A 14,596-nucleotide genomic window follows, 5' to 3' on the forward strand; every position below is an offset into this window, starting at 1 on the left:
AGTGAAGGAAACGTCCGCCCAACGCCGCACATTTTTAAACGGCGGTACGGCTTCGGACAGCGAAGGAAGGGAGAAAGTTCATCAAGTGCGCAGAGGGGAAACTGTCACGCCGTTTGTTTGGCTATCGTTAGCAGATGAACTTAACGTCCCCGGATGACTTTCACCTTATACACACACACACACACACCATACGGTGGCGGAATGATATTCATTTGACACACACACGCGTACCGTATATCAAAGTCAACTCACCAGTAACAGATGAAAGTGCAACAACATTTTGCTCCAGAAGGAAGAGTGGAAGGAAACACACAGTTGGGTCCACAAACGGACTGAGATTCTGTGGAACCGGAAAAAAATACATTTTTTCATGCAAAAATTAAAAAAAAAAAAAAAGAACAAGGTCACTTTTTTGGAGAGAGCTGCTACGAAAGGAATACAGTGCGCTATATACTGGGTGCCGTAGCGCGGCGGTGCCCGAATGTGTCGCGGCCCGGTGGATCGACAGCGACCGGGCCAGACCCCAAATAAAGAATGATTTCCTTTGTATTATCCCGGACTGAAAGCTCCTGTCCCCGTTCTCTTGGATTCGTTTCGCTTGAAGAAAAATGAGCACGAAACAGCATCTATGGGAGGGGGGAAAGGCCCTGTCAAGAGACAGGAGACAAGCCAACCCACGTCGAAGAAAAAGGAAGCTTAGTACTACTTGAAATAATGATTTCTTGCGCTGAGGACTTTGAGCTCTACTGCCCAGCCAAAAAGGACGCTCGAAAAAAGGGTGCCGGACCTATTGGTTAACAAAGCAGGCGAATTTAGCACCAGCGTTTGAGAAGATGAGCTCGCAGCGCCAAAAGTTCCACGGAGACTCCCGACTTCGTGAGGAGAGAAACGAGCCGAGGGCAACCGCGATAACATTTGAGGGTCGATGGGTCTGCGGCAATTTTTAAGTCCGGTTCGAGATACGACGGCCTTTTTGCTACTACGACGGCTCGTTTGGAGGGCGCCGCGGCAGAAAGGGGATTGGGCCAAAAACGTTGAAAAACGCACATGGGGCGGAAGCAACGCAGTCAGGAGAAATGCCGCCGAAGGAAGAGCGCGGAACGTTGGGACTAAAAGCGCTACTTTCACGTGACAAAAAGCCAAACGTAGCTTTCAAAGGCCACCTTACTACCGCACGCGCGAATGAGCAAAAGTAGCCCCCGCCAGCGGGAGCAGGTGCAAAGGGTCGAAAGCGTTGAGAAGGTCAAGCGCCGGTCCCTCTCCCCTTGCTTCTTAATCGAACGCCTCCTCCTGGGGAACTCACCCGAACCATATAGCCATGCCGGTGCGGACGTCCCCGCCGCAGCGCCGGCGGCATCCGGAGAAGTCAAAGAAGTCGCATAGGGCCCCCTTCAGCTGCTTCTCCAGAATCTTTTACAACACTGGAAAATAAATGGACTCAAATCACACACGCTGCCACAAAAGGAAAAGAAAAAACAAGTCCGGTAAATACTGAAACATAAGAGCACAACTGCATTTGGGACAAAAAAACGACACTTTGTCCAAGAGATCGCTTGCTTACGCCGTTAGCTTGCTTTCAATGAAATGTGAGAGCGAAAGAGTAACTGCGCGGGACGAAGCGCCGCTGTAGAAAACCGCTCGGTAGACTTGGCGTCTCTGGCGCACTAAAGAAGCCCGGCTGATGCGTTTCAGGTGTGCGGCCACGCCCCCCTCATCAAGTTCACTCCAGGTCTCGAAACAAAAACGCACGCGGCCGGAAGCCGGAAGACGTGACGAAATGCTCAAGGGCGTTCATGCTCAGGTTCAAAAATCACCGGTCCGTGGACTGGTACCGGTCCGTGGATCGACTGGTGCCGGGCCAGCCTACGCCCACTTCGCACGTCTGTATTTTAGCGCCGCTTCTGGCCGCTCTTGATATAACATACATAGCGCGTGCCAAAAAAAAAAGACAAAAAAAAGCCTTTGCCCAAACAAGCAAACACCCCGGCTCCCTGGAATCCATTTGAGGAACTATGCAAAAGATCAAACGTGCAAAAGCGTGAAGGGCTCCTCGCAAAAGGACTTTCTCGCATTTCCGGCTCCGTTCTCGCCTTTCCGGCTCCGTTCTCGCCTTTCCGGCTCCGTTCTCGCCTTTCCGGCTCCGTTCTCGCCTTTCCGGCTCCGTTCTCGCCCTCTCCGATTAAGGCGCCAATCTCGTCTGACTTTTATTTTCACAGCGTCACTCCAACAGAAAAGATAATGGAGCAAAATGGAGGCTGATTTAGCCTGCGGCCCGGCCATTAAGCAAAGTGCTGGGCGCGCTTGCCTTTCTTCGCGTGTCGCGTTTCCCCCAAATGGCCTATGGCCTTATAAAAAAAAAAAAAAAAAAAAAGACTGCTTCATGCTTCATGAAAATATGTTTTGATGATTTTTTTTTCTGACGGCTTTGCACATGTGTTCAGAGTCACCCTTAGCTGGAATGACTTTCAGTACACAGCTGCGCCTTTTCAAGGCGTTTGGACAGGTATTGTTAACTGACGGAAGGTGAAATTGGCTTCATTTGTTATCATTTATTGCAGTCGAGGGGGAAAAAAAAACAAAAACCATGATCAAGTTCAATTGCTCAGTGTTTGGGTGCGGTGTTGACATTCGACCCGAGTTGAATTTTTGCATGCCAGTTCTCAAGTGGGTGTATGGGTACCCCCCCGGTACCCCCCCCCCCCCCCCCCGGGGTCCCCCCCCCCCCCCGGGGTCCCCCCCCCCCCCCCCCCAATGTGGATCTGTCAAGGAAAATCAAAGAGCTATGGCTTTATCTAACTCGTTGCTTTTGAACTCTCGAGCAGTGTGTTGACAAATTTGGTGGTCATTTTCTTCCACAAGCAAACTTCATCCTTTTTTTCCGCCACGAGAGTCGGCCCTGGCTTGAGGCGGTAACCGTACGTGGACCCTTCAGCCACTGTTGCAAGCGAGTCGGACCCTTCAGCCACTGTTGCAAGCGACTCGGCTGGGGATTTTTTTTTTCGGGGGAAGGGGGGGGGGGGGGGGGGCATGAAAAATAGAGTGCGCATAGCGCCGCAACACCGGCACCGGCACAGGCGCAGCAAATCAAACGCGGTTGCAAATAGTGGAAATGCGTCACTGATGAACAGTCGTCTCAAAACATATGTACTGTAGCCGCCGGTAGTTGCCACTAGATGGTAGCAAGGCAGTCTTTTTTTCGCTCGGAACGAAATCAAACGCCTCCTCAAATTTGAACGCGGGGCCTCCAAGTTGCCAAAAGACGCTGATGTGACGGAGAATTGGCGGCTGGCCAGATGGTGGAAAAGGGAAACGGAGAAGCTTGTTTTCGGCTTCGGCTGCCAGGCGAGCGCCAAACACCTCCTTCTTATGACTGTGGGGCCATTTCCGTATAGCTAGTATTGAAGTATGATCCTCCGGAAAGCCAGCTTTGGTATTTGCTCTGTATCTTGAAAGTCCCACAATCCTCAGTGGAGGACACGGCGGCATTTCGACACAACGGTGGACGTAGATCATTAGGACGAGCCTCGGGGATATCAGTTGGAAGTGGCAAAGGAGGTTCCGCTTTTCCTGCCTCTCGCTTTTCTCCCAGAGCACCCCACACACACACACACACACACACACACACACACACACACACACACACACACACACACACACACACACACACACACACCACCAGCGCTCGCAACCATTTGCGAGTGTTGTGCTGCCACCACGGGGACCAGAAGAAACACTACAATTCCATCTCTTTGTTTTCATGCACTTCTTTAATATATCAGTTTCATATTCACAACAAATACACGAACTTCTTTGTCCCTATGATACAGTCTTAAATATTGTTTTTCTTGTACACGCAACCATTTCGAAAACGCCTTCGGACATTTTCGACTTTGTTACATGTGTTGTACTTCTCCCATGCTTTCCTAGCAAATTGACAGTTTCTCTTCTTTGTACACTATTTACAAACGCAGAGTCAGGAAATGGAAAACAAAAAGCGGTTTTAAACACATGATAGTTCTGCCGATCAGAATGAGTTTCGAGGTGCGGGCGGCAAAGACAACACGGGGGACAATAAGGCAATTTATAGGCAGGCTCATTCCGAAAAATTAACGTTAAGGAAAAACAAAGGTCAAATGAAACTTTAATGTTGTGATATGTTGACAGTGATAACTCTTTAGTCCGTGCTTAAAATAGTATTCAAACATTAAATCGTAGCTTTTGGACTTGAATCGCAAGGAAAAGGAACATTTCAAGCCTTTGCAAATGGCGCAAGCGACAAAAAGTCACGTCCACAAAATAAGCATGTGCCTTATGTTTTTTTTGGAATCAAAACAACAACTTCTGATGTTTTTTCCCCCCGGATGGGCTATTAAAAGAAAAAAACAAACATGGTTTTTGTTTGCTGCAGCTTCCATTTAAGCACCCAATAACACGTCCCGAATTTGATTCCCCTTGTTGTGGACGTTAGTTCCAGTTTACAAGAAGAAAACTAAACAAAAACAAACTCACATCATTGACCTGCAACTATAGTCCATTTACCATCTTCCCTGTACAATCAAAGACATTTTGTGGAAAATTTCCCCCCAAACAGACGTAACTTCGCATGAAGACATAAAACTTACCATAAATAGAAAGTTTGATTTTCAGCGGGGCTGTGCATTTTGGGGACGCCGAACTCGACTACAAATCAAAGCGAACACCAAACACAGAGGCTATATAAGACATGATCACGCAAGAATTGGAAAGGGAGCCAAATCCTCAATGACAAGCTTATGGTAGCAACCGGACGACTTATTTCCCAAACGAAAGGGCGAGCTCAGCTCACTTGGCGAAAAAACAAAACAAAACAACAACAATGCAGGCTGACACAAATTGCGCGACTTCGGACAATGTTTGGGACGAGGAAAAACAAACAAAAAAAAAGAGGCGAGTCGCTCACTCGCTTCGATTCATTTTTAACAAAGTGCAATGTCTAGAAGTCACAGACTTGGCGAGAAAGCTTCCAAAAATGGCTTGTAAAACACACATTTGAAATAAATACTGCCGCTCCGTACAGACGAACGAAACGCGCGTCCTGGAATTAATTCACCTTAGCCAGAGCCAAAAGCCAACGACAGCGCAGCGGATCCAATGTTAAAGCCGTCCGACGCAACAAATCAAACGACAGGCAAAAAATGTGCTCCGGATCAAAATTCCCCCCAAAGCTTAAGATACTTTGAAAGAAAGAAAAACTTGTCTCGCCACTTTCACAAATGGAATGCTATCGCCGCCCAAAAATGACAAATGAGACGCGGCGATGACCGACAGAGGTCGCGTCACTTTGACGCCAAAAAGGGGAGGAGAAAGCCTCGCCAGCGAAAAAAACAAACAAACAAACCCAAAAATGTCCTTATTCAAAACTAATGGTGCGCGAAGATGCTGCTTGGACTCTTCTCGGGCAAAAAATGTTAGCGCTGCCGAAAAATCAACTTTGCAGCCCCAAAAAATGTGGTTCGCATCGTCAAAATTGTTGCGTCGGCCAATTAAACGATCGCCAATAAATAGTCAAGCTTCCCTTTTCCGACGCTTCGCTTTTATCGTCCGAAAAACGTCGTCGCTCGCGTCGCCCCCCAAACACGTCGGTTGCGTTTACTGCAGGCGATATTGCTTCCGTTTGCGAAACGTTTGGATGTCGACCAAAGTGAAAAAGAAAGTAACTTCAATCCAAGGAAAAAAGCGCAAATAAGCTAGCGTGACCCCTCCCCCCAAAACTGGAGCTTCTATCCCCCGATTCGTCGCTCGAAGTCTAATATTCCTTTGACGAGGGGGTCGGGGTCAAAAAGCAACAAGGCGCAAAGTCGACGGCAAAAACCCAAACTCCGAGCAAGCGCCAGCCGCAGAAAAAGTAGCTTTCAAGTCACGGTTGGGGAGGCGCCCCCCTCCCCCCTTCCGGGCGAGCTCCCGGGCGTCCCGGGGCGCCGCCGCCGCTTTGCCGGGCGGGCCGGGAGGTCGGCCCCGCCTCCAAAGGATCCGGGTACGCGTCGGGGCGCCGGGCCCGCCGTCTCTTACGGGGTTCGTTTGCGCCCCCGACCCGACGGACGGCCGGGGATCCCGTCCTCGGTCCCGGGACAAAAGGGCGCGTGGGCTGAAGACCGCGTTTGCGTTTTTGCTTTCGTTTTCCCGGCGACGAAGGAGAGGAGGAGTCGGGAGCGGCGAGGAGGGACGGGCGCGGGCGGCCCTTACTTGAACGCCGAAAACTCCCCTTGAACGACAGGAAAACACGCGGGCCTTTTACGGCGGGGGCGGGCGAGTGCGCGGCGGCGGGGGCGGGCCGCCGGACGACCTACCGTAGCCCCCCGCTTGGATGGGAGTTTTGGGCGAGGCGCAGGCGTACAAGCTGAAGTCCTCCGTCTGAAAGCCGGCCCTGTTTAGCGAAGGCTCCGAGGCGCTGCGGTGGATTTTGGGCAAGGAGCGAGCCAGCAGCTCGATGGACGCCAAGATCTGAAAAGGCGGGCCGTGGTAGCGGACGCGGGGCGGCGACGGCGGGAACGGGCTGGGCCCACCTGAGGGAAAAGCGGCCGCTCCTCCCGTTTCTTTTTCAGGCAGTCGGCCATCAGCCTCCGCATGGCCTTGGGGCAGTTGCTCCGCACCTTGCTGAGGTCGGGCGACAGGTAGCCCCGACCCACCATGAATATGATCTGGGCGGCCAAATGACGCCGTTAGCGCCCGAAGCCGGCGAAGCTTTCCCGGCCGGCGGCGGTGGCGGCGGCGGCGGCGGCGGCCTCGCCTGGTCTCTGTTGTTGATGTTGGAGTAGGGCAGCGCCCCCGACATGAGTTCGTACAGCACGATGCCAAAGGCGTAGACGTCCGACTGGAAGCTGTAGGGGTTCTTGTCCTGCAGTCGGATCACCTCCGGAGCCTAGGGGAGCGCGAATAGGGGAGCCGTCACTCCCGACGGCCGCGAGGGGCGCCGTTACCGCCGACCCACCATCCACAGAATGGAACCCGACAGCTGCTCGAATTGGTGGGAGCCGCTCCAGCGGGACTTGACCGTGGCCAGGCCGAAGTCCCCGATCTTCACCGTCAGATCCTCGTGGAGGAAAATATCTGGGCGGGACGCCTTCAAGGAAATGTCCGTCTCCGGCGGGGGGAAGGCGCCGGGAAATTTCAACGGCGTTTCCGCTAATTGGAACGTAAACGGCTGCGCCGCTACGCGCATTACACTGACCCCTCCGCACAACTTTGGCTTCGTTGCGTTTGATATGGATGCACTGTCCCCCCCCCCCATCCCAAAAAGCTTTAAAAGATACTGTTGCTCTTCAGATCTCGGTGGATGATGGACTTGGCGTGCAGGTAGCTGTGGGACGAAAAAGAAAGAAGAATTCAGAGGTAAGAAAATGCGTTGAAGTCGGGGGCGGGCGGGGCCGGGACGGGGGGCGGCGCTCACTCCATGCCCTGAGCGGTCTGCCTGGCGATGTCGATGAGCTTGATCATTTCGAATTTGGTCTCGATGATGTGCAGGTGGTGGTAGAGGCTGGAGCCTTCGCACCACTGCGTCACGATGGCCAGCTGAGGCTTGGTGGTGTAGCCCATGAACAGCAGGATGTTGACGTGACGCGTTTTCCTACGGCCAAACAAAAAGCGGGCCGTTCGTTTTGCCCGCGGGGACCCAAGCCGGACGCTCACCTGAGGACGCCCACTTCGTTCTTGAAGGCCTGAAGCTGCTGAGGCGTCGGAGCCGTGACGTTCAACATCTTCACTGCCACGTCACCTTGGAGGACGGACCGTTTATTCGACCGGGCCGGGCCGGACCGGCGCCCTTTACTTTTGCCTTTTCCTTTGGCCACGGAGGCGAAATCCAAGTTTCGAGGCGCCCGCGTCACCCCGGCGGCCTACGTCACAGACTTTTTCCTTCCCTTCGTTCAAGATTGTCCTTTGTTGCTCGGTAACGCGTGGGAAAACCGCCTAAAACCTTGACCGTCAGAGTCAAATATGTCATATTGGACACGCTGATCGCGTCGGGGCAAACGTTTGAAACATAAGGGTTTATTGACGATCGGGCGCACCTCCGAAGCGGGCAGAGGAAATACCCGCGCCGATTTTGAATGGAAAAAGTACACGAGTTATCTCATCATCCCCGCCCGGGGTCGCTCGGAGCATGGCGCGGAACGCCCGGAGGCGCGGAAGGCGCCGACCCCGCCAAACAGAGGAGGGCCCCTTAGGGTTTTGTGGACGTCGCAAGCGGTAAAAAGGCAAAAGTCGCAGTCCCACGTGAGCCCGGGCAGCTCTCGCTTCCGACCCGGCGTCCCGAGGGCGGCGCCTACCGTGCCACTTCCCTTTGAAGACGGTCCCGAAGGAGCCGGAGCCGATCCTCTGCCCCAGCGTGATCTGACCCTCCGGGATTTCCCAGTCGTCGCTGGAGTCCCTCCTCCCCAGCGTTTTCTGCGGCGGGCGACGCGGTCAGGGTCAGACAACCGGCGCGGCGGGCGACGCGCTCAGACAAACGGGCTGCGCCGCCGGGCCCACCATCTTGTTGCGCTCCTCCGACGACGACGACGACTTGCGCTCCCTCTGCGGGCAGGGCGACTTCTGGGGGACCTTGACGTTGGTCAGGGAGCCCGGGAGCGAGGCGGGGGGGGTGGCCGACAGTCCGGAGGTGGACCCTGAAAGGGGGGGGTTGGAAAGCTAACTGACTCATGGTCAACGGCGGCAGATCGGAATCTCGAAGCGCGCGCGGCTTGGGGCTCCGAACGCAATTCGGGAGCGCCCCATCGTCATAGCCGTTGACGCCAAGCGGCGAGGAAGAAAACTCGCGGCGGCGGCGCTCTACCGACTTTTGCCGGAAGCCCAATAATCTGACTTCAGACGTTTGAAAAAGCCGCCCGTTTTTCTCGGAGCGGCGGGCGCGGAAAACGAAATCGTGTTGCGCGGGTCACCAGCGGCCCCAAACCAAAGGGCGGCCGGAGGGCTAAAAGCCGGGCCGCCGTTTTCTTTTTATTTGAATTTGCCTTTCGAGATGACTTTCTCTCGGATTTGATTACATTTGCCATACTTTTTTTCCCCCCTTCTTTACTAGGCCTTTTTTTGGGGCCGGTGCCAACAGCTTTTCATGTTTTGTTGGTACGATGACAGTTTCTGATGTCGTTTTTTTTTTTAAATTTTTTTATCCGTCCTCAAAATCAGGATTGTATTTTTGGTTCAGCCCCAATCTTGTTCGCTGACATGCAGAGGAGCGGTGAGGGGGCGCTCGAATGGATGCCTTCAGGTGAAGCCCCCCCCCCCCCGGGCCGTTTGGCTTGACCATTAAGTATGTCGAGGTGATTTGAGGAGTTTCATCTGGCCGGTTGAGCGCGCGTCAAGCTCAACGCGGCGGCGCGTTTCGTTCGTGACAATAGAGTTTGCGGAAAAGCGGCGGTGAAATGGGATGGGGGGGTGGGGAGACACGGGGTCGGCACAGGGGCGACGACGTTGACGAAAACACACAGAGGGCCTGACTACCTCGGAGCACGGGCTCAAAATCAAAGACTATGTCATTGGGGTAGGAGTATAGGAGGGGGCTCGAGGTCCGCGTTGGGTGCTTCCTCAAGCAGCGGTGGTTCGGGGGGGCTGCGGGGCAAAGAGAGACACACACACACCGTCACTGCTACTCGCTCGCCCCGCCCCTCGCCGCCAACGCCCCGTCCCAAGCGTATCGCGTCAAGCCTCCTTCGGGGACTTTTCTTTGAAAGACATCAACGTGTTCATTTGGGGGGGGGTGAGGATCATGATCTTGATAGCCTCCACGCATTCAATCCCAAAGACGCGTCTTTACAGATATCCAATTCCGCACGTTTATTTGCGGTATTTCGAACTAGGAATCCGCTTTTAATACCAGAAGAACATTTGGGACTGTTATCGTTATAAACAAGGGTTTAAGGACATTCTATTTGAGCCCGATCCAAATCATAACACGTCACGTCTGATTTGAAATCAATATTTGATGTGGACTTTTGTTTATGATCCATATAAACAACAGTTCATTTTCATGCTCAGTTGTTTCATCAATAACTGTGTAAAAGAAGACTTGACTAAAAAGTTCAAGCGGATGAAATGTATTAAGGTTAGGGTTAGATTACATTTTGTGTAATCTTATGGGTGCGATTTCACCTGACCAAAATCTTGCGTACTTATTCGCGACATTAAACAAACCGCTGGCGGGACGATATAGGAGACCTTTGGAAAATTGTCAGCGCGTTTGAGCGTTGCGAGCGTTTCGCCAAATTTGAAGCATACCGCATCAACGCTCGTTTGTTTTTTGTGCGCTTCGAACGGCCGGCCGCAAGAGCCCCCCCCCCCCCCCGGCAAGAAGCTAACCCCGGAGACGTCGTTGGACTTAGCGGGCCAGCTCCGAACCGCGGCGGACGCAAACCGAGCGGCCGGGACACGGGGGGATATAGCGCGCCGCGTGAAATCCTTCTAAGACGGCTCCCATTTACTGAACGAAAGCGTCAAACAGCGCGCACAAGACAGCACACGTAAACAAAAGACCAGAGTGCACGCAGACACGCGGGATGGTGGAGGGGAAGGAAAAAAAACCGAGCGACCCGCAGCCTTACCTCCGTCCGACCTGACGAGTCCCTGATCCCGGATCAGGTCCTGAAGGAAAGAAAAAGAGTGGCGCTCGGCAGGGCGTCGGGGCGGCGTCGCCGACTCACGTCGATGTTGACGGGCTCGATGGTGTTGATGTGGACGTTGGGGGCCGAGGACGAGCGGTCCCGCTGGCCAAACTGGTTGCGGTGATCCTCCTCGCCGGCGGGCCGGAAACCGGGCGGGATGGGGATGGACTTGGACGGCGACGGGGCGGCGTGGCAAATGGACCTGGGCGGCCGCCGCGCGCCGGTTAGCTAAAGGCAAAAGGCGGGGCGCGGGCGCGGGGGCGGGGGGCAGCTCACCCGGCGGAGTCCGACGGGGGGAGCGACGGGCAGGCCTCCGACACGGGCGTGGTCCCCTCGGAGGAGACCTCCTCTTGGGCGAAAGGGTGATGCTCGAAGAACTTGGACACCAGCAACAAGCTGCCGAACGCCATTGCTTCACCGTGGGCTTTCTTTCTTTTCCCTCGCGAAACGGGGCGACCGACGCGATCCCGACGGCGCGGGCCACTTACTCCAGCTGGTCGTAGTTGACGCACATGAGGGGCACCTCGGTGCTGCAGCGCTGGTGGAACTTGTAGCCGCACGTCTGGCAGCGGAAGCCCTGGAAAAGCAGCTTCCTGCAGAAGTCGCAGAAGGCCAGCGTGAAGAAGGTCTTCCGCACCTGGACGCGGGACAAACCTCCGTCACCGTCACATCGATGTCCGCCCAACATGACGGACGCCGGCCGAAGATCGCCATGGCCGCAATCGATGATAATAACCGGTCGTCACCGGACGAGGGGTACTCACAAAGTTGTGCGTGGTGAGCGGCACGTTCTCCAAGACTTCCACGTGCAACTCCTCGCCCGTCAGCCAGGAGATATCCGTGTCCCAACCGATAGGCTTCTTCTCTCTGACGCGGCGTACGGCACATCGGGTCAAACGAGGTTCCGACAATTCGCTCCCGTTTCCAAAATTCACCCCCCAAAAAAAAAGAGGGCCTCCCCCGCTAGCGGGAATCCCAAGATTCCGAGAGCGAGTCGGGCGGCGGCGTTTTGCGGCGCGCTCACCCGTCCTGTATCCTGTAGACGCCGCAGCACTCCGGGATGAGCCCTCGCATCATGAGGGCCTTCTTAAGAGAGTCTCGCACAGTCATCCCGCAGCGGGCGGGGACCTGAACGCCACCGGGATTTTCTTTGCTTTTTTTCCTTCTCAGCCGCCGGCGCGGGCAAAACGGAGACGCGGACGCCTACCACGGTCCTCTGTTTGTTGGGCAGGAAGACGCGGACGATGGGCTTCTGCGGCGAGCGCGGGTTGCCGCGCCCGCCGTCCGCCGCTTTGGGGAGGACGGCCAGGGTGTTGGGCGCCGAGGGCGAAGGCCGAGCGCCGGCCGCCGGCGGGCAGGCGGAGTCGGCGCCGTTGCCCGTGGCCTCCAGCAGCTGCTGCTCCCTCTGCTGCAGGGCGTCCAGCTTGCTGGTGTACTCCTCGTAGGCCTGCGGGGGAGAAGCTCAGCTCCGAAGGCCCGGCCTGAAACGGCGCCGCGGCCGATCTCACCTCCAGATATATGGAGGGAGGGTTGTGTTCCCCTCCGAATTTGTCCAGGAGCGCCTCCAGGTGTTCTTGCGTCAGCTTGATCATCTGTTTGATGTTCCAGATCTGATGGGGGAGGGGGGAAGCTAGTGAAAAGATCCGGCAAAAAGCCGCTTGGCGTTCCGATCCATTTGCTCTCGATGCCATCGGAACAACAGGGGCGCGCCGAACGGGACGGTCGCGGGGAAAGCCCGGGAAACGGTCGCGTCGCTCGGAACGCCTCCGAGTAACCCCGCCGCCGGAGGTTCCGCCGCGGCGGGCTCGCGGGACGGAAAAGGAACGGCATCGGCCGTTCTCCCGAGAGAAGCGTCTGGCGTCGTGCGAGCTCAGCGGTTCTGGCGCTTGGGCCCGAATCGACATCGCCATTCGGGCCAAAGAAAAAGCCAGTTATCAACGTAATCAACGAGGAATTCGTCGACGGCAAACGAACGACTCCAAATCTGCACGTCGGTGAAGGGAATACGACTATTTGACCGAAGGTAAGCAGAGCTGCACCGAGCTTTGTCGGATGCCGGATTTTCCGCGAGGCTCATTTGTCCTGTCGTTTCACAAAACGGGCGTGCGGCGATGGCACGACGTCGGTATGGCACCCACATCTGACCTGACCCGACCTCGTCTTTGCGTCCTGAAGTAGAAAACGACGAATTATAGGACTACATAAAACGGCCACTGTCTTCCCCAACGGAGATGGGGGTTCCATCCCTGACCGCGGTGGCAAAGCGTCCTTGAGCAAGTCACGGAGCCTCTGGGAGCTAAATGAGGAGTCGGAGCGTTGAGGCCAAAGTCCGTTTAGCATCGAATCGCAAGGGGATGCTAGAACCGCGCGTGTCGTTCTTTTTGGAGTCAAAGCGCTCGTGCTATCGGGCGGAGACAACCCGAAGGTTCGCTACACATACAGGTGGTGCGGGAGGGGGGAAAGTGCAATTGAACGTGCGCAGGGCGATGTCAAAACTGCAAGGCAAACTGCAAGGATCCGCCGAGGGCGCCGTTCTGCCCTTACGTGCGAAACGGGTCCTTTTCATCGTTGAATCATTAAAAGTATGGTCGGTTTGTGTGCAGAGGCCTGCGTGGTCAAGTGTGTGCTTATTTTTGGAGGGGGGGGGGGGGGGGGGGGGGTCCGTCGCATGGGCAAAAGTAAGCTGTGCAGCCGCAGACCCCTTCGAGGCGAATCGAGCTAGCATGACGCCATCCGCCGATCGCCAGCGGCGGCGAAAACGCCGTTAATTGCCCGTCTTTGTTGCGTCGACAGCGGCGTGCGTGCGTGCGTGCAGCGGCGCCGCCGCCGCCGCAGCGAGCGAGCGAGCAAGGCCCCGAGGAAGCGGCGACCCCTCCGAACGCAAGCTCCCCCGTCCGGCTGCGGGACGTCGCCTCACCGGGCCGCCGCCGCCGCGTCGCCTTCGCCCCTCATCCTCCGCCGTCCGCACGCAAGCGGGAGCCCCGCTTCCGCGCCCGCCCCTCCATCTCATCTCATCTCATCTCTCGCCTGGTCTCGCCTCACCGCCGCCGTAAAGCGCTTACCTCCTCGTCTTGCGGACCTCCGGGGATCCCCGCCGCGCACGAGGGATCCAGAGCCGCGCTGAGCTCCTCCAGGCCCCGATCCCCGCCCGGCTGCCGATCGGAGGCGTCTCCGTTAAACACGGGCGGTGGAGACTCGGCGCTGCTCAACGCCGCCATTTTAAAGTGGGAGAAAGTGAGTGGAAAAGAAGAGGCGAGCGCAGTGGCGCCGCTGCGGACCTAGGGGGCGACAGAGAGCGCCCGCGCGCTCGCGCGCGCGCGATGGCAACAAAACGCGCATTCGCACCTTAGCGCGACGCGCACCGAACGCGCCTGTGCAGCGTTCCGGTCAAAAGTTTGAAGACGCTTTCAAATTCAACTCCATCGACACAGCTGTGAGCTTGAAAGTCGCTAGGGCTCACGAAGCGCCGTCCGCATTGTGAAGCGGACTTAAAAAAAAAGGGAAAAAAGGAAAAACATCAACGTACCAAAATCCCAAGCAACTTGAGTCAAGTTGCTTTTGGTGGAAAAGCTTTCTATTTGATAGAATCCCGGATGAAGGCGATGTCAGTCCCGGTCATGTATCCGCATCGTCAAGATGGCTAAATCAGAAACATGTGCGAAGCCGTTAGCTCGGCAAAATGGGCCCATTCGGAAAAATATACACGGGACGGCTCTGAACTCGGATGCTCGCGCAACATCCGCATCCTCGGCTGAGCAAATACCAAGATGAAAATACCAAGATGTGCGAGGATGTCATCTGGGTAAAACAGGGCCTACTTTGAGCATCTCATTCGCACAGCTACGAACTGAAAGACGTGAGGGAGCAGCCGCGTCGTTCGGCTTACTAAAAAAATCCATCAACGTGTACAAAGGGGCAAAAGGTTTTGTAGGTTTGAAAAAGGCCCAAAAATATTTGGGTTT

The 14,596-nt window shown here is 55.5% G+C and overlaps 2 protein-coding genes across 4 annotated transcripts in view; both read right to left on the reverse strand.

Moving 5' to 3' along the window:
* Nucleotides 1-2,065, reverse strand: part of LOC148405212 (xylosyl- and glucuronyltransferase LARGE1) — a 53,871-nt gene extending 51,806 nt beyond the window's left edge. Inside the window, exons 1-3 of the mRNA XM_088406871.1 lie at nt 1,562-2,065; nt 1,304-1,421; nt 253-340 (exon numbers count right to left, since the gene is read on the reverse strand). The gene's annotated coding sequence lies outside the window, so the exon portion shown is untranslated. The remainder of the gene's footprint in view (nt 1-252; nt 341-1,303; nt 1,422-1,561) is intronic.
* A 1,683-nt stretch (nt 2,066-3,748) lies between these two features.
* On the reverse strand, nt 3,749-14,448 carry braf (B-Raf proto-oncogene, serine/threonine kinase). Of its 3 annotated transcripts, XM_088406260.1 has the most exons (21): nt 14,161-14,448; nt 13,697-13,835; nt 12,143-12,244; nt 11,842-12,081; nt 11,659-11,762; nt 11,399-11,501; nt 11,123-11,271; nt 10,911-11,030; nt 10,674-10,836; nt 10,575-10,614; nt 9,478-9,585; nt 8,506-8,642; nt 8,304-8,421; nt 7,666-7,750; nt 7,427-7,603; nt 7,290-7,336; nt 6,968-7,086; nt 6,767-6,898; nt 6,543-6,677; nt 6,327-6,480; nt 3,749-6,241 (listed from the first exon to the last, which is right to left on the reverse strand). In XM_088406260.1, the coding sequence occupies exons 3-21, from the start codon at nt 12,224-12,226 to the stop codon at nt 6,219-6,221; spliced, it is 2,238 nt and encodes a 745-aa protein (XP_088262386.1). In that variant the 5' UTR covers nt 12,227-12,244; nt 13,697-13,835; nt 14,161-14,448; the 3' UTR covers nt 3,749-6,218. The 3 variants fall into 3 exon arrangements, with proteins under 3 accessions (XP_088262386.1, XP_088262384.1, XP_088262385.1); XM_088406258.1 differs by lacking the exon at nt 14,161-14,448 and having other exon boundaries at nt 13,697-13,876; XM_088406259.1 differs by lacking the exons at nt 9,478-9,585; nt 14,161-14,448 and having other exon boundaries at nt 13,697-14,054.
* Between the last annotated feature and the right edge of the window lie 148 nt (nt 14,449-14,596).

This window comes from Hippichthys cyanospilos, chromosome 22 (assembly GCF_059441005.1).
Source record: "Hippichthys cyanospilos isolate Australia breed blue-spotted pipefish chromosome 22, RoL_Hcya_1.0, whole genome shotgun sequence".
Classification (NCBI taxonomy): domain Eukaryota; kingdom Metazoa; phylum Chordata; class Actinopteri; order Syngnathiformes; family Syngnathidae; genus Hippichthys; species Hippichthys cyanospilos.

Coding starts and splice junctions, on each gene's coding strand:
- braf (XM_088406258.1), bottom strand. CDS start 13,852: ATGGCGGCGTTGAGCAGCGCCGAGTCTCCACCGCCCGTGTTTAACGGA. Junction 9,586..10,574: donor ACTCGTCAGGTCGGACGGAG/GTAAGGCTGCGG, acceptor TTTGCCCCGCAG/CCCCCCCGAACCACCGCTGC. Junction 8,422..8,505: donor CGGAGGAGCGCAACAAGATG/GTGGGCCCGGCG, acceptor CGCCCGCCGCAG/AAAACGCTGGGGAGGAGGGA.